A 25,098-nucleotide genomic window follows, 5' to 3' on the forward strand; every position below is an offset into this window, starting at 1 on the left:
TCAAAGTGAATTGTGATTAGACGACTTACAGTAGTAGAAGGGGTTGTTGTCTTCTTGATCCAAAAGGGTGATCTGACCAGGCTTCTGCTTTCACCTTCGAATGGGTTTGAAGAGAGATAGTAAAGCAAAGAAGTAATAACAACCAGAGAAACCACTAGTAAGGAAGGTTTGTAATTGATCATCTTCATAAATCTCTTTCTCTCTGTGTTTTCTGCAGTCTTTGAGAGAGAGAAAGAAGGAAGAAATTGGAGGTATTATCTTGTTAACATGATAAAGATATATTCTGAATGCATATATAATATTCTGAATGCATATGTAACTCAGGCAAGAAATCAAAAGGGAAAGGTTTTGAATGAGAACAATCCTTGCTAGAATCCTTAGAGGTGATAAAAATGGAAAATTCTTGTGACGGATTTTGTGGAGATTTTTCTATGGGGGTACTAGTACTACCTTAATTACTATATATAACCCTTCTTTATGGCAATTATGGGTATATGTATGAAATGGATTTGAGATGCACAATACTCTATACATATGAAACTATTTAGACCATGATTCATACTTCGAGCAGCTCCAATGCAAAACTCAAAAAAAAACTCAAATAGTCCTATGTGTCAAGGCTCAATTGAGTTTCTCTTTCCTAGATGTCAGTGTTGAGATCCTCAATTCAAAAGAAATCTCCAATGCAACACTCCAAAAACCTAAAAATAACTTAGGTGTCATTTCCTAGATAGTTAGATTTGCTTTTAATGTTGAGTGACCAATTGAGATCCTCAAAAGAAATCTCAAATATTGAGTTTCTTCTTGAGATATCTCAATATTAAATGATGCCACATCATTTTGACATCCAAATTGAGTGTTGCATTGGAGAGAGTTTTTACAAAAAACTCAAAAAATCTTAGGTTGCACTCTAAGTTTTTCCATTTGAGTGTTGCATCTCCAATGCAACACTCAATCTTAGAAACTTCGAGTGCCACTTAGGGTTTTTAGAGTTTTTTCTTAAAAATCCTCTCTAATGCAACACTCTATTTGGATCTCTAAGATGACGTGTCGAGGCCTCGAGGGTGAAATAGAGATATCTCAAGAGGACACTCTATTTCTAGAGTGCCCTCTTGAGATATCTAATTGTCCAACTCATCAATATTTGATTTTCGACAAATAGAAATCGAGACTTCTATATTTTCTAAAATAACTAATTATTTATTTACAAAAATAATTATGCCACATAAGTAAATAGGATAAGTTTAGAGTTTTGCATTGGAGACAAAAAAAATTGAGGATCTCTATTAACGCCACATAGGAGTGAGAATCTCAAATGGAACTTACGGTTCAAAAAATAAAAATTGCGAAAAAAAAAGAATCCATATAGGATGAATAGAGATTTTTTTTGAGTTTTGCATTAGAGATGCTCTTAGAATAACGGAAAATAGAAGAGAAATGTGACGAAGTTTGTGAAGTAGTTTATTGGTCGCTAACTTGAAGAGTATTACATGCTGCAGCGAGTATTTTAAGAATCGGTTGAGGGATGAGATTAGTCATGAAAAATATTCTACTTCAGATGTAAATTGTGGATCTTCCAATAAATGGTCTTTCTAGCACAGGAGAAGTCATATATGTTCTACTTCCCTCACTACTTATATTAATTGTTATTTTTTTTATTTAAAAAATAAAAAATTATATAGATTCAAAAAATGGGGAACACTTGCCTATGATCGTTAAACAAAAATATGATCTTTAAATCAAAACAAATAATTTCATCAAAAGAAAAAATCAAAACAAATAACTTTGTACATTGTTCAAGTTCCAATGTGCAATCTAGTATTGATACTACCAAGTTCAACAAAAAAAAAAAAGTATTGATACTACCGTTAACTTGGGATCATCCACCTCATAAATAATAATTCTGAAGGCCTCAAATTATGGAAAAAGAAAATCAATCTCAGAAGGAATTTACTAGATTAGCATCGACTCACTAGATCAGTCGTACCCTTGAACTATTTCTAATTTTCTAATGTGGAAAGAAATTGGGAATTACTCCGACTATTATAATTACAAATTTATAATGGCCACTGTTTTGGGGAAAGCATTAAAGTTTCGAATTTTTGGGTTCTTAGTCCAAAAATCTACCCCTAAACACATTTAGTCCCCCCTAATATTAATATAGGATTTTAAGCCAAAATAATAATTATAATGGATATTTAGTCTAAATTAGTTAAAGTATCTCTAGACTTCAAAGTTACAGTATTTTTCTGTTTAAAAATTCTTGTTTTGTTTCATAAATTACCTGTTATTTATTGTTAAAGTTTCATACTTTATTTTATGTTTTCCATACTTTATTTCATTTTTTTATATGTGTCATACATAACACGTTATTTATCAACAATGTTTCTTCCAAAACGAAAAGGACTAAAAACCTATTTTCTGGGAAGATTGGACCTTAAACTTTTTTTGAACTTTATTTTGGACTTAAAACTCATGGACCCTAACGTTTCCGGGAAGACGGTGGAAAACAAAAAAAAGTTAAACCAAACACCCCTTTAATGTCGTAGAAAAAAGTTGCCGGCGACTTCATCATCTTCTCCCTCTCTCTTCTCTTTCTTTTCTCTCTTCTCCCTCTCTTTCTTCTCAATGTCTCCGGCGAAGGGGAGGAGCCCCTTCGCCGGAGCTCGTCTGGTTGAAGATAGTTCAAGGGTAACCCCCTTCGCCGAAGTTTAGAGAGAGAGATGTGAGAGAAAAAAAATTATTTTTTTTTTGAGAGAGAGAGAATAAAAAAAAATTGAAGGTCGCCGGACGAAAATTTGGCCGGCCGGCGACTTATGCCGGAGAAGATGATGATGTGGCGTGATAGATGATGTGGTGTGACTTGGCATAGAGAGAAAAAGAGATGGAGGAGAGAGAGTAACGGAAGTTAAAGATAACTGAAAAAGGGGGTCATATGAGTATTTTTGCTAATTTAGGGGGCCAGGCGGGAAGCTGGTCACAAAGTTGGGGGCTATTAGGGAAATAACCCAAAAAGATCTAAACGAAAACCAGCGCTTTGGGGAAAGCTAAATAGTTTCCGGGGTGTGAAGACTTAGTCAAAAATTGGTCAATTTTGTTTGACAATTTTATTTTGTAAATTGTTAGGGGGAAAAATAAAAAATCTCCACCTCACCTTATCATCTTCACCGGCGAAGGTCGCCGGCCGGTCAAACATTAAAAAAAAAAAAAAAAAAATTCTCTTTCCTCTCTCTCTCTCTAAAAAAAAAAATATTTTTTTACTTTAAGACCTAGATCTGGTCTGAACAGACCAAATCTAGGTCCGTTCTGTTCGTGAGGAACAGATCTGTTCCTCACGAACAGACCAGTTCTGTTCCTCACGAACAGACCAGTTCTGTTCGTGAAGAACAGACCTAGATCTGGTCTGTTCTTGAAGAACAGACCAGATCTAGGTCTTAAAATAAATAATTTTTTTTTTAAGAGAGAGAGAGAATCTTTTTTTTTTAATGTTTGAAGGTAGCCGGCCGGAAAATTGACCGGTCGGCGACCTTCGTCGGTGAAGATGGTGAGGTGGCAGAGATAGAAGATGAGATGGAGGAGAGAGGTGAGGTGGAGAGTTTTTTATTTTTATTTTGAACTATATTCCCCATAAAATATGTTTTCCCGGAAACTTTTCAAAATTTTGCATATTCCCTTTAAAATTTCACACCCCGGAAACTATTTAGCTTTCCCCAAAACACTGGCCTAAATGAATCACAGAAAACTGTAAAGTTCCTAAATAAAGGTCTGGACCAACAACACAAAACTTCAAAATTCTTAAAAAAAAAGGTCGAAACCAATAATGTTAAACTTTAAAGGTCTTAACAACTTTGAAGATGTGATAAAAGTTTTGAATGAATAACCCCCACTAAGAATTCTTTTTTGGGTTTTGCATTGGAGATGCTCTTGAGCATGTCTATTTTTGTAGTTTCTTTTCTTTGCTTTTTGAGTCAATTTATCTCTCATGTGGTTTTGTAGCATTTTGTGTCATTTTTCAATAAAGATAGATAGACATAGAAAACCTCAATTTTCTGACAAGACTCACGACCCTGTCACCTTCTCTATCTCTTCTCTCCCATATTCTCTCTCTCTACCCATCTCTTTCTCTCTCTATAAAATAACATCTTCATTCTTCCATTCTTCTATCTCTATATCCATTCCCAACTAACCTAATCTCTTATCTAATCATCCAATTCACCGCCATTGACGTACTCAGAAGAACTTCTCCTTTCCATTCTTGAGGTATTAACGACTCTCTTGTAAACTTGTTTGTTATCTCTCCCTGTTTCTTAATTCTAGGGTTTTATATCATTCAATTGTCTAATTATCATTCAGTTGCTATTCTGATTCAAGTATACAAATTTATTGCATTGAAATTATTTGATTAGACTTATCTTGCAGATATCTCAATCAATCTGTTCATTTTCATTTAATTCTGGTTTTTCTTTTTATTCTATAATATCTAGATGCAGTTTCAGATCTGAAAATGTTCGTTTTCTTTGATTCACTTGATTACTATTAGATTATCCGATCGTTTTAGGTCTATTATAGTTCTTCAGGTTAACTTCCTGAGCTGCTTTAGTTAAGTATTTCATTCAGAACATCAAAAAGACGTGAACTTTTATATCGTTATTGTAGCTATTGATGCCTGAAGTTGATGTATTAGATCTACATTTTATGCCTGAACCTATCATTTGAGCTTGACTTTTCAGATTTATCTTGTATCGGATCCCTTTGTGTCTTTCGAAGTTCAAATCTATCCCTCTTTAATCTCCTTCTTTTATTGTGAGATTTAGCTTGTTAGCCAATAATCGCCCGTCTGGCCTACCTCAATAACCCTACTGCTCCGGAGTCAATGATTAGGAATGGGCTTTAAATCGTTGCGACAAGAGTTTCAATACGCTTACTGTCATTATCTCGGACATGACCATAGATGGTCTTTTGAATTTCACTTGTTAACTACTAAGATTGTGACCAGGATGCTGAATTAAGCATATGATGCTGAAACTTCTTATATTCATGTTTGAATGATATTACGTTTATCTTTTCTTGCCGTTAATTGGATTGGTATAGCCTATAGGTAGAAAGAAGGTATCTAATCAGTTCAGTTCCATGATTTTTTTTAAAGCCCGTGAATCTATTAATGGGTCTGCAGTCTAGGAAACTCTTCGTATAGGGATTTTGATGATTTCTTATGGTTGCAATCAACATTTCCTTTACTTGGTTTTTGAGTGGTTTCTTTTTTCAATTCATGTAGGTGATTGTGAACTTCAATAAATGGAAACTGCGGGAGGCTAAACCTTTTTTTGTACTTCTATGGCCTTGAGAGGTATATTTATTTTCATAGTGATAGCGCCACCGAAATCCCAGGAAGATTTGGGAGGGAATCCCATATCAATGGTCGGGATTTCATTGTGATCTGGGACACAAATCAAGAGGAAGTTGACGAATCAATCCCAACAGTGGATTTGGGATTCCTCCCCAATCTGCCTGGGATTTCGGTGGCTAGCTCATTTTCCATTTATTTGTTGTTTCTGTTTCTTTTAGTATATGATTTGTTTATTCTTTGGTTCTATGTTTGTTCACTCGTTGCTGTGGAAAGTAGAATTATTTAACAATGATATTAAACTTGACGTAGATATTGGGGCAATGTTTGGGGGAAGGAGCAATTTGTACAACGTAAACCTTGGTACAACTATTCATAGTTCAATTGGAACGAAATATTCTAAGGGAAGAAGAAGCTCCGGCATGGGATTTGAATTGGATCAGACAGAGTCGTGGAAGTTCCTTGAATCTAAAACAGCTTTTATCCATTGGTCTCGTAGAATCCTTTTAGGTGAAGGATATCACGAATTTCTCTGATCTCATCTTTGTCATTAAGCGGTTCAGCAATCTTTCTTTAATCACAATGGCATGTATGATGGAGCGTAAGAGTTAAAGATATCCATTATAACTTGTTAAGTTGCTCATTTGAGACATTCTTTCTGAGTTGTCCAAACTCCAAAATCAAACAACTCATAGACTTGGAGATGTGTTTCTCCACTACACCCCAGAAAGATCCACCAACTCGTTCCAAAATGAATGCCGAATTGACTCCTCAGGAACCTTTCGATTCTTATATCCCTATTTTACCTGGACTACCTGATGAAGTTGGCAAGTACTGCCTTGCTCTTGTCCCTCGATCCAATTTCCCAGCCATGGGTGCTGTGTCCAAGCAATGGAGATTATTCATCCAAAGCAAGGAATTCATAACAGTGAGGCAACATGCAGGGAAGCTTGAAGAGTGGCTCTACATTTTAACTGGAGATGCAAGAGGAAAAGGAAGCCAATGGGAGGTCTTGGATTCTTTAGGACAAGAACGCCGTCTTCTTCCACCAATGCCGTGCCCTATAAAAGTTGGGTTTGGCGTGGTTGTCCTCAATGGTAAGCTTTTGGTCATGGCTGGCTATCTAGCATCTCAGGGTGCAGGGTATGTTTCTGACAATGTCTACCAGTATGATTCCTACCTCAACAGGTATGCTCCGTTCTTTTTGGATGTTGGTTCTAACTGTGAGTTTCTTATTGATGCATAAAGTGCCATTTTGGCTATTCATGAAAACCACCACTAAATCATCCACTTTATACGGACACAAGCTAATGTATTGAGCGGTTTCTTGTTTGATTTCACGCTTAGTTGACACTCTTCAAAGATTTTATTGTTAGAAATCTAAACCTTTTTAGTGCTTTCTGATACCAATAAAGACTGATATAACCACCATCTGAAAACGAGAAGCAATCAACAGATACTCCTGTATGGACGTATAGTATTCTTGTTATTTACGTACTTAAAACCGTGCCCCTCCATTAAGATGGGCCTATTGAGCTGAATTTTCGGCAGTATACTCTAAGTGACTTATTTTAGACGTTAAAGCAATCCTTTCAAGATTTCTCTAACTCCATATTCGTCGTTTTAGATTTTGTTCGAGCTCTTCTTGAAATTGAAGTTCTCATTTCCTCCTTGATTACAGGTGGAGTGAATTAGCAAGTATGAATGTAGCTCGACACGACTTCGCTTGTGCCGAAGTCAATGGTTTGGTATATGCAGTAGGAGGCTATGGATCAGAGGGTGAAAGTATCTCAAGTGCAGAGGTCTACGACCCAGAAACAAACATCTGGACCTTAATAGAAAGTCTTCGTCGACCACGATGGGGTTGCTTTGCCTGCGGATTCGAAGGAAAACTTTACGTAATGGGAGGAAGATCTAGCTTTACTATCGGAAATTCAAGGTTCGTCGATGTCTACAACCCTAAACACCACACGTGGGGCGAAATGAAGAATGGATGTGTCATGGTCACTGCACATGCTGTGTTGGGCAAAAAACTGTTTTGTATGGAGTGGAAAAACCAGAGGAAACTAGCAATCTTCAACCCAGATGACAATTCATGGAAGATGGTTCCTGTACCGCTGACAGGAAGTTCAAGAATTGGATTTCGATTTGGAGTTCTTGATGGAAAGTTACTACTCTTCTCTTTGGAAGAAGAACCAGGATACCGAACTCTATTATATGATCCAGATGCTGCTGCTGGATCAGAATGGCAGACTTCCTCCATTAAACCATCTGGTTTGTGTTTGTGTAGCGTGACGGTCAAAGCATGAAGAAGACGATGATACTGCACTTGTTGTTTTACTGTTTTCTTAATCGAACTTCTATGTATTAGTTTCTAGATTATGAGTTTCATGGCGGCTCTCTTCTTCTATTTAAATTAGTAATTTATTTGATTGCCGATCTATGACTTGCACTGATTTTGTTTGAGTTGGAAGATATTTGTACCTTTCTATTATTTCGTATATTATGTACTCTATCAGGTAAGAAATTATTTAGGGTTTACTCCTGGGACGAATCTATGTTTTACGATGCAAAATTCATGCCCCGAAAACTATAACTCTTTATTAATATTCAAATGATCACATACAAATAAACACACAAATCCCATAACAACAACCAACTCTCAAAGCAGCTAAACTCTAAGCTTCAAGAAGACTCCCTAAAAAAGCAGAGAGATTGTGATTGCTGCTGAAATTAAGAGAAATGAAACATGGGATTGAACACCAACAACTGCAGATGTAATCGAAGTAGTAGTTGGTGTTGAATCTGTTGAAGTAGTTGGAGTCGAAGTAGAAGACGAGGTAGGAGACGAATCCTGGTCAGGAGTGGATGCTTCATCTGCAGCAACAACCTTGACCTTAAGTTTCATTCCCTGATCACAATGGCCTGCAGTCCCACAAGCGAAGTACCGGGTACCCGTCTTGGTTAACTTGATCGTGTCGCTGCCAGTACTCATGGAGTCCAAGACATTACTAGTGTCACAATCCTTGTACTCTTTTTCGGTTGATAATTCTACTACACTGTGTAATCCTGAGGTGTACTGGAAAACTACACACAAAAAAAAAAAACAATGCTCTATTTTAGATTTTAATCGAAGCGTTATATAGTAGATTGTCCCAGATTGCTGGGGGAAGGTCACTAGATCTTCTACAAGTCAAGCCTGATTCAGGCTATAAACAAGACTCCTCTATCTTTGAGTCTTAAGCTATAAGATTATGTTTGTTATTTATCTACAAAATTTGACTTCATTGCATCTAAATCTTTCAAATGAACCCAAAATTAACCTGATTTAGTCATTCAAACGAGTTAGACATCACTAAGTGTCTAAGTCGAATCAGAATATTGAACTTACCAAGTTGATCTCCAACTTTGAAAGTTTGTTTTTTGGCCAAAGACTTGAAATCAGAAGATAAATCCCAATTAACAACATGTTTTGTTGCAAGAGCTTCTCTTGCTACCAAAGCTATATAAATCACCAATACATATACTACTATTCTTTGATCACTCTTCATCATTTTCTCACTGCCTCTTCCCTTTCTTTCTTTCTTTCTTTCTTTCTTTCTTTCTTTCTTACTTTCTTTCTCTCTTTCTTCTCTCCTTGTTCATTTCTTATGTATGTATACATATATATAGAGAGAGAGGGGAGAGAGAGAAAGAGGGAGAGGTGTATCATCTAGTATACAAAAAGAAGATAGAGATAGAAATTTAGCTTAGCTTTCAGACTAAGTTGTAGTGATTACATTTTGTAGTGATTACATTTAACAGTATGTGTTCTATAATTAGAACATTGTTTAAAGTACACTCCAAGTTTTTTTTTTTCTTTTTTGAAAAGCCTACTTGTTAAGTTTCCTATATTTACAATGAGTTCATCTTTACTAAAAGTTCTTCATTGATCTTAAATGTTAGTATTTTGGAAATTTGTTAGATTTGGTTTGAATACAAAAAGAAATTAATGAGATTCGTTGAGTGCGTAATTAGGTGGAACGAGCTTCTTCCGTTAATAGTCAATCGTCCAAGTCAAGTGATAGAGACATCATTTTAGTAGAAAAAATAGTTGTAGTCATAGAACTTTCATGGAAATAAGTGTCATCACTTGAATCTGAATCAAATAGATCTAAAATCAACCGAAATGAATTATTCAGACGAGACAGGCAAAAACAAATAATCATCTAAAATCTGAACTGGTTCAGTTTAGGCCTCGAGTAAGTTTTCTTTGGGAAACCACAAACTCCCCAAGACCATCTAGTTTGGCTCCACAATAGACCAAGTTCGAATGAATGCGTGAAAAAAAGGGAACAAATAGTTTTCGGTAGCCTTGTCCTACACACCTAGTTTTCGGTTATAACAATAAACTTTTGTCGTTCTTAGCATTACAAACTTCATCACCCGATTAGTTAAGATTTAGTAAAAAATGAAAAAGTAAATATCAGTAAGAGCTTGAATAGTAACTTCATTATATATATAACTATAAATATTTGTCTGTCACATATGATCTTTGTTCTTTAAGAGGACTTTTCAGATAACAGATCATTAATAAATAGGCTCTTCGCTTCCGCCTTTATACAGGCAAAATTGAATCCAAAAACCATCTTCCAGTTCATGGTCGATAATTAGTTTGTCCAAGAATGACATAAACCCCTTTTTCATACGTCAATTTAAGGTTATTGTTTCTCCTTTAACACCAAATAGAAGTACTCCATACTGAAATGGAATCAAGCTCGCATTCTTTCGCCGTTTTGGATAGAACTCATCGACAACCTCTCTTTCCTCTCAATAGAACTGCAGCTAGGAATTAAGCTCGGCAAGCAACGCCTAACCGTATTTCTGAACTTCACTTTCTCTGGTTTGGGTACTCTATTCGGAGTTCTTTCACTACTAGACAGGAATGAAGTTTGATTAGCTACATTTTCTTTACCTTCAATATTTTGGCTCTCGAAGAGTTTCCGAGCATTGAAGCTCTCCCTAAATAGCTCGGCTAGTTTCTTTCTCTTCTTCGGTGGGGTTTTTTCGGGTTCAAAGCTCGATGTTTTCTCTATAAGAAAAGCTTTGTTTCGTTGAGGTGTTCCCATATAACTACGCATATGCATAGGAGTACTACTTCGAGAACTTCCACATGAAGGCGTAAAATCTACGAAATAAACAAAAAATCAAGGTATTAAACATAATGATCTAGACTAGAAAGATGAAGGAAGCATCTTATAAACTTCAAGTGTTCTTATTCTTCATACCTCCCTTAGTGCTGTAAAAATCTTCACAGTCTGAGTCTAACCATGGCCTAGAATCAAAGAAGGTGTCTTCTCTGCTAGCTGCATTGGCAAAAAAGGCAACATTTTTTAACAACCCCCTGACGAACGTTCACTTTGTCATCTAAAATACGAAAAAAAATGTTATTTATGGTCATAACTTAAGCAGTGCCATCAAGACCATGATTTTTTTTCACTTCATTTTCTTTGGTATTTGGAATATTGGTCGATGTTTTCACACTAAACAGGTCGTAGTATTCGAAGACATGGTTTGATAATCACACGTAATTCTCAAACCCACGTTGAACTCGGTTGTATTTGTCAATTCGAAGTTTGATGATTCGATAGTTTTCATGTTGTGGTTCTTTAATCAACCAATCAATGAAAAAATTCTCACAATTTACATTTTTTTAATAACACAAACTAGTATTAGAATTGATTTGATTAGCAAAAGAATTTACGTATCCTAAAGAAGAAAGAAAACAGAAATTCGATAAGTCAACTACTAAACTAATTTCATTCGAAACTCCAAATCATTATGAGAAAGATGATCTAATCTACCAATATTATACTGAAATATATAAGAATGAAATTCAACTACTTAATAAGCTATAATCATGGAGAGTTCTAATGATTCATTCTTCTTAAATCCCAAGTGTTTATGTGATTTTAGAACCCAAAGTAGAGGAATCAAATTACAAGTAAAATCACACACAAAAACCCATATTTTGAAAATTAAAGGTAAACAACAGTCTTGGAGTTTCCTAGAATCAATTCAAACTTCAAAAACAAAACCCATTTTCCAAAATGTCAAATCTAACAATCCAAAACAAAATTAACAAGAAAATGATTTAGTAGAAGTAAAGATTGAATACCAAAGTCATGTGGAGTCTGCAATGAAGAAGTTGTTGAGAGTCTTGAGACAACACCAAAATCACTGATTGGGTGTTCAACATTAATGGTTTTTGGTTCAGTGGGTAATGAAACTAATAGATTCTTAGTTTCAGAGACAATGGAAACTCCAACTTTTGAATCTGAATCTGTATGTTTATGGATAGAAGTACAAGAACCCATGATTAATCAAGTTGAGTTTTCTTCAAAGAGATTCACAATAGGGAGAGAAATCAAGGTTAAGAAGAAGCTACCCTTCCCATGAAAAAGCTAAGAGAGACAGAATAGGAGTTGAAAGAGAAATTTTTGTTTTTTAAGGGAGAGTAGAGAGTAGTGGGGAACCATGAAGAATGAATAGATTGATTGAAAGGGTAATCAATCAATATACTATCTATAAATTACGGTTCCAATTAGTATGACAATAAAAAAGGAAGATGTAAAGTTTCTCTTTTGGTGAAAGATAGAATTTTTGGATTTCCTTGAGACCCTTAATCTTCTTCTTGGGGGCATTAAAGCTTTTATAGAAGCTTAAATGAACAAGGGATCCCCCTCCCTCTGAATTTGAATAGTCTGTTTCAAATGAATCTAAAATTAATCTGAATTAGCAGATAAAATGGTTAAGACAAAAGTAAAAGTAAGTTCTGAATCTCACTCAACTCATACGTTAAATAAATAAAAAAAATCATATCGGTTATCAAATGACAAATTTTGATTCAGAACAATACGTTATGAAGACAATTTTAACTCAGAATCACAGAAAATCAATGATTTAAAAACGGTATAACGTTGTCCAAGTGGTCCAATGTGTTGACATAAACTCCAAAATCCTGGAGATCCCAAGTTCGATTCCAAGAGGAGGTGGTTTCCATGGTTTAGAGGTGATTTTCATAGTTTATTGAACTTAGGTTGTTAAGATATAAATAATGTGGGCGGGCTTTAGACTATAGTTTAGTTGGACTATAGACCCGTTCTTTGTAAGAGTCGGCAGCTTCGTGTTTATCACATCGATGTATCAATGTCAATGAAATGACTATCGTAGATCGTAGTCAATTTCAAAAAAAAAAACGGTATAATATTAAGAACACATAACAAAATGAATCATGCTAAACATTATTGTTATTGAACAATGATTGATTGATTTGTTTACTCTAACTATACAAAAATAATACTTTTATTTTACACAAAAACGTTTCTCCATCCATCTTGATAGTCAATAAATGTAGACATAAAACCATTTCAAATAAAAAAATGTGTACAATATAAACTACAAATAAAATAAAATTAAAAGAAAGCATTAAAATAATACAATAATAAAAATCAGATAAAACAGTCGGATTTGAAATTAGTGTTCCCATGTGAGTTGTTGGGAGAGAACAAGAAATATGTCGATGTTCCATAAACTATTTTCTAAATATAAAATAACTAACAACGAATAAGTTTTAATAATCTTATAATACATATTTTCAATTTAAGTTCACATAATATAGATATTCATAGAGTGGTAAGTCACGGCCTTTGTACCTTTACAATGTTAACATAATATGAGTTCTCTTATTGGTCACCACGATTGTTCTTCTTGAGAGATTCTTTATAAAAGTTCCGTTGTTTTCTTTTAGAAACCTAACTTGGTCTAATTGTGTTATTGGAAAGAACAAGATTAAGTATATTGTGGTAATAGTGATTATCATCTCTAACTCCATATTTAATGAGGTGAATGGCTGTGACCAATTATTCCAAAATAAAAAATATGTTAAATTTAAGATTTAAACTTAATATACAAATGCATCACTAATGTGTTGATTGTTTAGTGAATGGGTAGATATGTGGAAGAATATATTTGTTTTGTACGCAACACAAATTAAAATACGATGTCATGCAAAAATGATTTATCTGGTGAATCTCAAAAAGTAGTGCATGTAAAAATGATTTGTTCGGTGCTTTTCACATTTGCATTTTTGGGACTATTGAACTATTTTGTATTAATAGTGGACTTATTATGTTATCGAGATCCATATTGTGGACCTTCCACTAAAAATTTAGTTTCTAAATAAGTCAAATGTCATTAAACATAATATTTTCTTCATTATTTAACAATATTTGATTAAGAAAGATACTAATGTTACAGCGTTTTCGTTACAGATTCAAATTAGAGTCTTTTATTTTTTGTTGAAACAAATTAAAATTAGAGTTGACATATATGTTATTATCATTGGACTTCATTTATTTTCTTAAAACATGTGAAACTTAAGTTAGATTTTCTAACCCAACTAATCTCAAGAAGGAACCAAAAGTCATATGTTAGTTGGCAATCAAATATCTAATAATTTTAGAGCCCAAATAACCACAATTTCTAATCATAAATTATCAATATTTCCGGTGTATATATGGCACCACCGTAAGTCTCTAACCTTTACCAATATTTTATGCGACTTGGTTTCTATCATATTTTAACCAAATAGGTTGAAGTCTTATTTATGAAATCATATAAGTCTCGATATTGAAATTAGTTTAAAGGTTAGGTTTTCCATTACTCCTTTAATATATCTTTAACATTGATTCAAAAGAGTTAATTCCTATATGGCCCCCTACTTTATGACCAGCTTCCTTTATGGCCCCCTTTTTTTCGCAAATTTAAATATGGCCCCCTTTTCTTAATACCGTTAGTCAACTTTTATGGTTAATCTTTTTGTTTCCATATTTACCCTTCTTATAAGAATGATTTCAAAATTCAAAATTGACCCCCTTTTGAATTTGGGTCAATTTCCAAAAACTTATAGCTACTTTAGAAAAAACTAGGGGGCCAAAATAGAATACATATAAAAAAAATTTAAAATCACCTCATCTCTCCCTCTCTCTCCTCCACATCATGTATTCCGCCACCTCATCATCTTCTCCGATGAAGGTCGCCGGCCGGCCAAATTTTCCGGCGACCTTCAAAATATTTTTTTTTTTATCTTTCTCTAACTAATCTCTCTCTCTCTCACTCCCATCTCTCTCTCTCTCATTTCTCTCTCTCTCTCTCTCTCTAATTTCTCTCTCTCTCTCTCTCTAATTTCTCTCTCTCTCATCTCACTATAATTCCGGCGAAGGGGAGGAGCCCTTCGCCGGAATTATAGTGAGATGAGAGAGAGAGAAATTAGAGAGAGAGAGAAATGAGAGAGAGAGAGAGATGGGAGTGAGAGAGAGATGGGAGTGAGAGAGAGATGGGAGTGAGAGAGAGAGAGATGGGAGAGAGATTAGTTAGAGAAAGATAAAAAAAAAAAAAAAAAAAAAATTGAAGGTCGCCGGAAAATTTGGCCGGCCGACGGCCTTCATCGGAGAAGATGATGAGGTGGCGGAATACATGATGTGGAGGAGAGAGGGAGAGATGAGGTGTTTTTAATTTTTTTTTATATGTATTCTATTTTTGGCCCCCTAGTTTTTTCTAAAGTAGCTATAAATTTTTGGAAATTGACCCAAATTTAAAAGGGGGTCAATTTTGAATTTTGAAATCATTCTTATAAGAAGAGTAAATATGAAAACAAAAAGATTAACCATAAAAGTTGACTGACAGTGTTAAGAAAATGGGGTCATTTTGAATTTACGAAAAAAAGGGGGCCATAAAGGAAGCTGGTCACAAAGTAGGGGGCCATATAGGAATTAACTCATTTCAAAAGGCCGCGACTTTGGGGAATAAAGAAAATTCTCCGGGAATAAATTCTCGAGGGAATCCAGATCTTTTTGAAAATTCTCCGGAGAATAAATTTTTATGGGGAATACAGAATACATTTTTTTGAAATTTTTCCTCCATCTCATCTGTTATCTCTGCCACTTCATCTTCTCGACACCTCATCATCTTCTCCGGCGAAAGTCGCCGGCCGGCCAATTTTCCGGCCGGCAACCTTCAAACATATAAAAAAAAATATTTAAAATTTTTCTCTCTCCTCTCTCCCTCTAAAATTTGTTACAATTAGGGCAAAGATTAACATCTTGATAAATATATTATCACCACGATCAAAGAAATGAAGGTCCATTGGTTTAGAACAACGAGGGCAATTTGCTTCTGCCCTAATTTTACGAGTTGAATATTCATCGGAACCACCACCACACCACCACTACCTCCATCCCATTTATGACGTTCTTGTTGTAATAATCCAATCAAAGATTCACGCCGACGGTAAACACTATCAAATCGAGTATAAATTAACGATCTATTCGAGATTCCAATATAAGAATCTGATGATGACCTAGTTTATGATAAAGTTGCAAATTTTGATGTTCTAATCACTGTTTCCTTTAACTTCCTCAATCTAATAATACTAAACATCTTCTTCTTCTTCAATTGACAAATAAATTTTTGAAATTCACACTGAAATTTTAACCCAAGAGAGATTGGGTTTCAAAGAGATAGAATGAATGATGGATAGAGAAAGAGATTGGGATCTGAAAAAAGAAGAATAGTTATGCGAGAAAGGGTGATTGGATGAGGGAGAGAGAGAACAGACCTTCTCAATCTGTTCTAGAGAGAGAGAGAAAAGGAAAAAAAAAGAAAAAAAAATTTAGAGAGAGAGAGAGAGGAGAGAGAAAATAAAAAATAAAAAAAGTTTTTTTTTTTTTTTTAATGTTTGAAGGTCGCCGGCCGGAAAATTGGCCGGCCGGCGACTTTCGCGGGAGAAGATGATGAGGTGTCGAGAAGATGATGTGGCAGAGAGAGGTGATGAGATGGAGGAACCATTTTTATAGCATCTTCTAAAATTAGAAACCCCTTAGCAATAAAAAGAAACATAAAAAGCCAATCTTCTTTGACTAGTTTTAAGAATAGTCTTTATTCTCCGGAGAATTTTCATTATTCCCCAAAGCAGCGGCCTTTCAAAATTAGTTACATTCCATATAGCATAAATAGATGATGAACAAATACATGAAGTGAATAAGTCTTATATTTATTATTACCAAAGACATTATGGGTGGGCTCCTCAATTTATTGATTTGGGCACCCTTTGAAGTGGAAGAAGTTTGCGTAAAAAGTTGCCAGTAGCAATTGACTGAGGCGCCTATAAAACCTCCCTTAAACAAATCAAGATTAAAAAGGAGACGTTTACAATTCTCATAACCAAATAGTCAATGTTGTTTGTATAGTTGAGATTTTGGGGATGATTCACCTACCAACAAATGTTACTAAAAACAATTATTTACAATAGAACTAAATTCCCAATTAGTGTTTTTATCTCTTTCTAAATCAATATCAAGAAAGAAAAGATGGCAAGCAAAATTAGAACAATTTTGGTGTGTCTCGAAGTCGAAGCAATTCTAACATGAAAGAAAGAAAAAAGTCAGAGACGATATATGTAGAAGAATAGGACTAGCTCCTCTTTCCATGCCGAAGAGGATTAAGAATATAACTTAAATCGTCTTTCAACCTAAACTGAACTCTATGTAATCTGAACTTTGATTTTTCTCATCTTCTTCTTGTTAACATTTTCGGATGTTAAGTGGCAAATAACAAGCTAAGTAGTAAGTAGAAGGAGATGGTGCCTATAATATTTGTTAAACAGCGCCTATTGCGAAACTGTTCACAGCACAAAATTTGGCTGTTGGGTCTGTTCTAGTAGTAACGGGCGGTGTAGAATTAGGCAATTTTTGTCAGATCTGTCTGACTTGACTCGTACCGAAGAATTATGCAGGTTGATGGAAACTTAGGGCCCTCAACGATAGATGCAGATGGAGCCAACTGTGGAATTGCAGGATTTTCACTTCTTGGAATCGAAGAACTAGATCATGTCACATCCCTTCTTAGGAAAAGCGTGGATGAGTCTTGGCAAACCAGTCGAGGCATCCAAACCCTTAAACGTATCTATGATTTGTATAATTGATAAAGATATGAACTATAATGTGATCAAAACTTGAATCCACTTGTTAAATAATGAATATTAATGATAAAAAAGAGAAGGAAAATGAATCAATAGTTACATCTGAAACAACAGGTTGTTCGAAATATGAACATGACCAAGTTTTTTTTAACTTAGAACAATAACAAGACAGAGAAAAAGAAGATGAACTTTCTTACGTCATCCAATAGTAATCGGTGCTGTTGTCGCTGAACCAGCGTATCGAACATAAACTTCTTGTGGCATCAATTGATATTCAATAGAAAGTTCTTCGAAAATTTTCTTCATTTCGAAGACTAATTCAGATCTTCGATTAGTTTTCTCACCCATGTTTTGATGATTCATGGTGTGAGTAATATAAAGAGCCATCTTCATCTTGTGGATATTCTCAATGTCTAATACCACTACACTGTGATTTACATTCCAATGTTGAGGTTTGCTTTCAATGTACCTGAAACAACCAAAACAAGTATCGTTAAGACAACGACCTAGGCTTTGTCACTCGATGCTAAACACAATGAGTTTAGGATTTCGTTCTTGGGGAGTGCTCCATGAGCCACCCAAAAGGCGTCTGACACTTACTAGGCTTGACCTCGCACCTATAGCGCAGTCTGTGGATGCTCACCCAATCAATGTGGGATATTATAGATAGTGAAACGTATAAAAGGTTGAAGTTATTTTCTTACGATTTTATTCTAGCTTTTAGAGCTCCGATAGTCTCCACGGTTGTTGAAACATTGACAGCAAACTCAACACTATCACCCATGAATGGACTTCTGTATATATTGCCAATGCATTTAGTAGCCAAAACTGAATTAGGAAAGTACAACTTTTGATTATCATATCTTAGGAAAACTGTTGTCAAAATGTTCATTTGTTCGACAATCATCTGCACGAAACAAAAGAATGACTTAGCGACCAGATAATTATGTCGATTTATGTATTAAAAGGGTGTGAATAGAGACTTAAGGATAGTTTTACCTGCACACCGTCGATAACACATCGATCACCAACATCGAATGGGTGAACCACGAAAACAAATATGATACCTTCAAATATAGTTTTTGCGGAATTTCCGAACACAAAAACAATAAGTAACATCTGAGATGAGATGAAAATGAGAAGTCGGGTTGTTGCTATTCCCATTAAAAGAAGCCAAACAATGACAATCACAACAAACACAAGTGCAGAGGTAATTTTGTTTAGCTCTTTTACTGCAGTTTGGGCGTCGTCTAATGAATGAGCTAGCGATTTTCGTTCAAGATAAACCTTCACCTGAACATAACCAGGTAAACCTTAATCAGTGAGTCTTGAAATGTAATATTATCTCACATCGCTTAGGGAGCGACCGCATACTGGGTTATATATAGCCTATAGATGCGAGCTCAAGCTTAGTAAGTTGCCTAGGACTTTTGGGTGGGCTCATGGAGCACTCTCCAAGAACAAAACCCTGTACATCTTGGGCTTGGGCCTTGGTGACAACAAAGACTTCAAAATCAGGAGCAAAGAAGAAGATATCTTACCACCCAGTTCCTCAACATCGACTTCTTTATTTTTCCGGCCTCCACTGCTCCTTCAAATAGTGGGAAAACGTTATCCGCCTCCTCTTGACTGAAGAACCTCAGGAGGTCGCCTTTGGTGATGTACCTAGAGCACAAATCAATTAGTAATTGCATACTATAAAAGCAACTATATATATATATATATATATATAAAAGATCCACTCACTTGTGACCAGATGTCGCGACATTCCTGAAAATCCGTTTAGCAGCAGCCTTAGCTTCCCACTCACAAGTAATCTCCGTTCCTTCTTGTTCAACTTCTTCTTCATCATCACCAAAATCTTCAATGGTATTCGAGATTGTACTTAACCGAGTAGTACTGATCACATTACATAACAATTTCATAGTCCAAGCAGAAACCTTTTCTTGTTTTAATTTATGAAGTTTCATAACATCAATCACCTGATCACTTTCTTTCCCTTGCGTCGTGCTTCGAACACTTAACTGCCCTATAGTCTTCGTGCGCCCGATATTCTCAGCATACGCCATTTGTGGAGGTCCTGAAAGCATCTGAACCACATATTGATGGAAGAGTGATTCTTGAATTCTGTCAAAGAATGTACTGACATGGAAAGAAGAAGCTAATATCTTTAACAATAGGGTCTTAAGCATCCAAATAGCCGATCCAACGAGAAACGAAACAAGAGCTCTTGTAACATAATTCAAGATCTTATTCTTATCTTTTGATCGTTTTATCCTTCCGTCGAACAATAAAGCCCATGAAAGAAGAACGAAACTTAACCAAATGAAAACTTGAACGCTTTTCCTCAACCCGTAAACGAAATATAGAACCTTCTTCTTGACAATGAAAGTCCTCTCAATGAAGAAAACTAAACCATTCATAAACCACTGAGTTAAAAGTCTGCCACAAACAATTACCAATAGAAGAACAGACCATTTCCAAAGCTCTAACTCTGAAATCTTATAATGCTTCAATTTGTTAACCGTTAAGCTTACTACTAACAATCCGGTGATGCAAATTAATGCACTCCATTCAAGTAACTTCCAAAATTTGAGTTTTTTCCAGCTACTCCCCGTCTTCGCCTGAAATTTTTCACTTGTGTATATCTCTTCTTCTTCTTCATCTTCTTCTTCGTCTTCTCCTCCTCCTATAGCTGCCATTAATGGTGTTTTTGGTGTAACTGGGGCTGTGACTGTTTTGTTCTCCTTCGGAGTACTGGCAGTACTAATTCTGTTACTCGGGGATGCTCTAGAAGGCGTATTTAGACCTGGGTCTTGTCCTAATCTGCTCTTCGTTTTGTCAATCATTGTCATACCAGCTGGTATAGGAGGTTCGACAAATCTAGATTTTGGCTTCACGAAAACAGAACTTGTTGCTGGTGTTCGTGGAGTTTGGGTTGATGGAGAAGGAGGGATTTTGGGAGGTTTATCAGCTGATGGACTAAACCCCCTGATCTCTGGAGAGGTGATGCTTGAAAATGTCGAATTTTGCAGTTTGAGCTCTGGAAGAATTGGATTGGAATTCGAATTCGAATCTTTGGGTGATGGCATCTGAATAGCGAATGAAGCAGCTGGAATATTGGAACTGAAACTTGGAGAGTTTGAGCTTAATGAAGAACCCTGATTAGTATTATTAGGATTCTGATTACTAATACTATTAGAATTCTGATTACTAATACTATTAGAATTCTGACTAATATTATTATTAGAAGTCTGATCTTGAGCAATCAGTAAAACTACACTATTTTCAGTTGCTTGTTTTAGATTTGCTGCCTGGGTATTTCCATTTGGATCCATTGAATTGATACCCACTTTTCAATTCCCAAATCCCCTTCTAATTAAACCCAAAAAGATCAAATTTTGACAAAAAAAAATAAAATTGAAGTTTTTTCTTCAGATTTGCCGCCAGTAATGGCGGAAATGGTATTTCAGAGTCTGAAATTAAACAAACAGAGGATAAAAATTTGAACTTGATTCAAAAAACAGATTCATAAACGAAGAAACTATAATTACAGGATTAAAAGTTCAAAAAAATCTTACTTTTTTATATTGAGTACTTCTATCAAACAGAGAAGGATCATAATTTTCAAAGTGAAAATTCTGTTCTTGTTCTTGTTTCTGATGAAAATAGAAGGGAATTGGGGAATCAGTAGAAGATTGAGAAATATAGAAGAGAAGGGAAGAGAGAATTAATGAATGGGTAGGATAAATCCAAATAAGAAAGACAAAATCATAGAAGTTTAAATATGTAGTGATTAGTTGGAACGCCATTGTTGAAATGAGGTAGTATAGAGAGAGAAAGAGATGGGAATTTTTAGAGAGAGAAACAAGGCAACTGGGAAGGTCTTCTTGGTCTACTTGAGTAGTTAAAATAAAATGGTAAAAAAGAAAAAACTCAAGCAGCCGAAGACTGTCTTTTTTTTTTGAATTTTTAGGGGTTGATTTTGGGGGAAAATTCCACTTGCCATGCATATATTTGAATAATCTAATAGAGCATGTATACGGACCCCCACTTGGTGTAAAGGCGCACTTATTTTTCGTGGTTGACGAATGGGTTGGGTGACCGTCAGTGGTGACCATCATGTCGTGTCGACCTGAAAATGTCTTGGCACAACAGATGTCGTGTCAACCTCCCATGGGTTAGACGAGATGTGGCGGGAAGGATAACTTAGCTCCCAAGACTATGTTCTTAGTTCCTACACGACTTGTGTTAACTGTCATGTCTAACCCATCACACTTTTACTGGCGAAATTAAACTTGTTGAAAACATTGGTTGTTTTGAATAACATAATCATTAATTATTAACACATTGTTTCACTTGAAATTTTTATTAATTAAACTTTAACAAGTCGTTGGTCAATCAAGTTATGAGAGGATGCTTCAACGAAGCCTACTTCTATAACTTCTTTTGATCTCATCTTTATCGGTCTTCAATGTCAACCGCTATATATGGATTCATAATTTGTCATCAGTATTGAAAGATGCAAGATGAGAGAAAGAAACAAATAAAGGAGAGAGGTGGAGAAATAGATGGTAGAAGATGGTAATAACAATAGTGGAAAGAGAAAAGAAACGAGGGTGTAAACCAATTGGGGTATATATAGGGAAAGAAAATTGAGGCACCCCTTTACACCAACCAGAGGTCCCTATAGACACCACCTAATATAATTCTACTTTTCTAATTGAGAGGTTTTTTTTCATGTTATTTTTGTAATTCTGTCACGTTTACATCAAACAGCTAGATTTCAGCAACCTACAGCATTAAAATTCCTAAACCCTACTTAATTTAATTCCCTGTTAAATAATTAAGGAGTTTGTCATTTTCAGCATTGTTCATTAGGACTTGGTAGGCCTCTCTCGTGCATGATGGATCAACATAATAAAGAATTAAGATAAAGAGTAGGTACCAAGTTGGGAATCAAAGAGACTCTCTCTCTCTCTTCCTACGTAGAGAAAGACATCCATCTTATCAACTCAATAAATATAAGAAAATGACGACATCCGATCAGAGGCAAGCAGATTAAGGGAGATTTGCTGTTTGGACTCCCTTTCGTATAATTCACTTGTTGTTTGGACTCCCTTTTTTCAGAGTTGCATTTTGGACTCCCTTTTGACGGAATCAAAAGGGAATATTCCGTCTCTAAGGTTATACCTTAAATAATTCCTAGATTACCCTTGTATAATTGATATTGCACTTAGGACTCCCTAGTTTATTTAACTCAGCAAGCCGATGGCTGCCACGTGTACGGAGATCAAAGGTCCATTTCTATTTAACTCGGACCCGTTGGGCCAACCCTTACACGGGTTAGTAAGCTCGTCCATCATTATTTGGGACATTTCTATCACCATCGTGAAGGTTCTTCACCATTTCCGCCAGGTTCTTCACGATTTTAGTGATGGCTGAAGAATGTAGATTAATGAAGAATCATAAGGTAATCTTCTGTCTGATGCAATCACTCTCTCTCTCTGAATTTCATTTTTCTTTTATCTGTCCTAAGAAATCAGTGAAGAATCTCTCTCTCTCTCTATATATATCTAAACGCATATTTATCTCAAACCGAGTTGAGATTTCTGTTAATCGGTAAAGAATCTCTCTCTCTCTAACTAAGAGGGTGTTTGATTTTTGCACTTATTAAGTGATTTTCACTTAATAAGTGCGGGTCGGCAATTTTAGGCCGTTTGTTTTTTCACTTAATAAGTGAATATCACTTGTAAGTGGGGTCAAAGTAAGTGCAAAAAAGTAAGCTCCAATTTGGAGCTTATTTTTCTGCACTTACTTTCTAAGTGCTAAAAAAGACATTTCTATCCCTACCGAATATAATAATTACCAATATAATTATAACTAAACAAAAAAATCTTAAACAATTGATAAGTAAAAACTTTTTTTATGATTTTATCAATGACCCTTTTCCTTCTTTACTCATCCTTCACCTAAGTTTTTCTCTTAAATTTTTTCACATCTCTTCCTTCATTAATCACAGAACCACCCAAACTCCATCATGCAACGTAAACTCTTTTTTCCTTCATAATTTTTAATTACTTGAGGTTAATATTTTCAACATAAAATATTCATAAATCGTAATTTTCTTGTATCCAAACTCGCGAGCATAATGAATTAGTATGAAATGCTAATATGTAAATACTTTAAGGTCAAAATAGACAATTTTTCATTTTTATGACATTTAGAATTAATATAAAAACAAAAATCAAGCACTTAGAAGTGATAGAAAACAAACGCCATATCACTTACAAGTGATATCACTTACTAAGTGATTATCACTTAGTAAGTGGTAGCACTTGTAAGTGCTAAAAAATCAAACACCCTCTAAATGTTTTGATTTCTCTTAGGATAATGAAGTCTCTAGGGTTTATGAGTTGATTTCGATCATAGTAAGAGAAATTAGGGATTTTTTTACCTATTAATCTTTATATTTACCGAAGTTGAAAAACGGCACTGGTACAACCTCACCATCACAACTTCGGGTGAGCTCCTCTAATGTGTTAATTTGTGACTTTTCATCTAATTAATTTTTGGGAAATTGAGATTGGTTGGTGTAACAGCTAAAACTATGTTCACTTGATTCCTTCGATAGGTCGAAAACAGAAAGGATACACATACCCACTTCGGAAATCCTTCATTTAGCTCTGCTACTTCATTAGGAGATAGCATCTTATTGATAGTTGCCTTGTGTTCCCACTCTGTGTTCGAAGGCATAGCCATTGGAGTTGCAGAAACAAAAGATGATGCTTGGAAGGCGTTATGGACAATTAGCTTACACAAAGTGTTTGCTGCAGTAGCAATGGGAATAGCTCTCTTACGTATGATCCCCGACCGACCACTTTTATCATGTGTACTTATGCTTTCGCATTTGCCATTTCGACCCCAATTGGAGTTGCAATTGGAATAATTATCGATGCTACAACAGAAGGAGTCGTAGCAGATTGGATCTATGCCATATCAATGGGTATTCTTCTTATACTTTTTCTTCATGTCTTTCCCAAATTTCTTTAAGCTTGGGATTCCTATACAAACATGTGCAAACCTTACATACCACTTTAGCACAAGTTGCATACGAAACCTTATCCAAAAAATATTCGATTGATCGTTTTTTACAGTACAAAATTTGGCCTAATAGAGTTTTGGCCGAAAATTTGACCTATGGAGTTTTTACTATTAACCTCACTGGTATTAGGATTTGGATTACAAACCGAGTCTAGCTCTAGCCCGGCAACTTAGATCATGTCTCGAACTCTCGAAGCACCATTATCGTTTGAAGTGTGGATTAATCCCTCAAAGTATTTGTAATTTTATATCTTGCTATTTACTCCACAGGGATTGCTTGTGGGGTTTTCATCTATGTATCAATGAACCATTTGCTCTCGAAGGGGCATACACCACAAGGAATAGCTTCATTCAACACACAACATCACAAGTTCCTAGCTGTGGCTTTGGGTATTGGAGTTATTTCTGTAGTAATGATCTGGGACGCATGAAGAACGGCGATCCTTGTCTGTTTTTTTATTTTCATCTTCTTCAATGTAAACTAAACTATCAACAGAAAGTCAAAATTTTTTTCTTCTTAGTGTATACTAGTGACTTGGTAATTACAATTAAAAAGTGCTTATCTTTGAATATTTGAGAACTTGATGAAGTCTTAATCGTCTTTTTTTTAGCATAATTGAGCTACCCAAGA

The 25,098-nt window shown here is 35.2% G+C and overlaps 4 protein-coding genes and 1 pseudogene across 7 annotated transcripts; 2 read left to right on the forward strand and 3 right to left on the reverse strand.

Annotated features, from left to right (window-relative positions):
* The first annotated feature begins 3,958 nt into the window (after positions 1-3,958).
* Positions 3,959-7,838, forward strand: LOC147547514 (Galactose oxidase/kelch repeat superfamily protein). 2 transcript variants are annotated; one of them, XM_086670244.1, is made up of 4 exons: positions 3,959-4,260; positions 5,276-5,347; positions 5,657-6,532; positions 7,026-7,838. In XM_086670244.1, exons 3-4 carry the CDS (start codon positions 6,048-6,050, stop codon positions 7,651-7,653), a joined length of 1,113 nt encoding a protein of 370 aa, XP_086526370.1. In that variant the 5' UTR covers positions 3,959-4,260; positions 5,276-5,347; positions 5,657-6,047; the 3' UTR covers positions 7,654-7,838. The 2 variants fall into 2 exon arrangements, with proteins under 2 accessions (XP_086526370.1, XP_086526369.1); XM_086670243.1 differs by lacking the exon at positions 3,959-4,260 and adding an exon at positions 4,278-4,577 and having other exon boundaries at positions 4,657-5,347.
* Positions 7,839-7,923: 85 nt separating this feature from the next.
* LOC147547515 (Cupredoxin superfamily protein) lies at positions 7,924-9,047 on the reverse strand. Its single transcript, XM_086670245.1, has 2 exons — positions 8,736-9,047; positions 7,924-8,431 (listed from the first exon to the last, which is right to left on the reverse strand). Exons 1-2 carry the CDS (start codon positions 8,896-8,898, stop codon positions 8,043-8,045), a joined length of 552 nt encoding a protein of 183 aa, XP_086526371.1. The 5' UTR covers positions 8,899-9,047; the 3' UTR covers positions 7,924-8,042.
* Positions 9,048-9,816: 769 nt separating this feature from the next.
* LOC147547516 (uncharacterized protein At3g27210-like) lies at positions 9,817-12,220 on the reverse strand. Its single transcript, XM_086669955.1, has 3 exons — positions 11,502-12,220; positions 10,612-10,689; positions 9,817-10,511 (listed from the first exon to the last, which is right to left on the reverse strand). Exons 1-3 carry the CDS (start codon positions 11,698-11,700, stop codon positions 10,096-10,098), a joined length of 693 nt encoding a protein of 230 aa, XP_086526081.1. The 5' UTR covers positions 11,701-12,220; the 3' UTR covers positions 9,817-10,095.
* Positions 12,221-17,386: 5,166 nt separating this feature from the next.
* Positions 17,387-21,510, reverse strand: LOC147547517 (mechanosensitive ion channel protein 10-like). Of its 2 annotated transcripts, XM_086669620.1 has the most exons (6): positions 20,945-21,510; positions 19,110-20,839; positions 18,905-19,028; positions 18,363-18,656; positions 18,068-18,270; positions 17,387-17,832 (listed from the first exon to the last, which is right to left on the reverse strand). In XM_086669620.1, exons 2-6 carry the CDS (start codon positions 20,699-20,701, stop codon positions 17,562-17,564), a joined length of 2,484 nt encoding a protein of 827 aa, XP_086525746.1. In that variant the 5' UTR covers positions 20,702-20,839; positions 20,945-21,510; the 3' UTR covers positions 17,387-17,561. The 2 variants fall into 2 exon arrangements, with proteins under 2 accessions (XP_086525746.1, XP_086525745.1); XM_086669619.1 differs by having other exon boundaries at positions 19,110-21,443.
* Positions 21,511-22,654: 1,144 nt separating this feature from the next.
* LOC147547518 (zinc transporter 11-like) lies at positions 22,655-25,039 on the forward strand (annotated as a pseudogene). The gene is made up of 3 exons (XR_015238706.1): positions 22,655-22,836; positions 23,998-24,369; positions 24,738-25,039. The product of XR_015238706.1 is annotated as a zinc transporter 11-like (transcript).
* The last annotated feature ends 59 nt before the right edge of the window (positions 25,040-25,098 follow it).

The sequence above is a fragment of the Eschscholzia californica genome, unplaced genomic scaffold (genome assembly GCF_041429995.1).
Source record: "Eschscholzia californica isolate CP2 unplaced genomic scaffold, dmEscCali1.0.p SCAF_3, whole genome shotgun sequence".
Classification (NCBI taxonomy): Eukaryota; Viridiplantae; Streptophyta; class Magnoliopsida; order Ranunculales; family Papaveraceae; genus Eschscholzia; species Eschscholzia californica.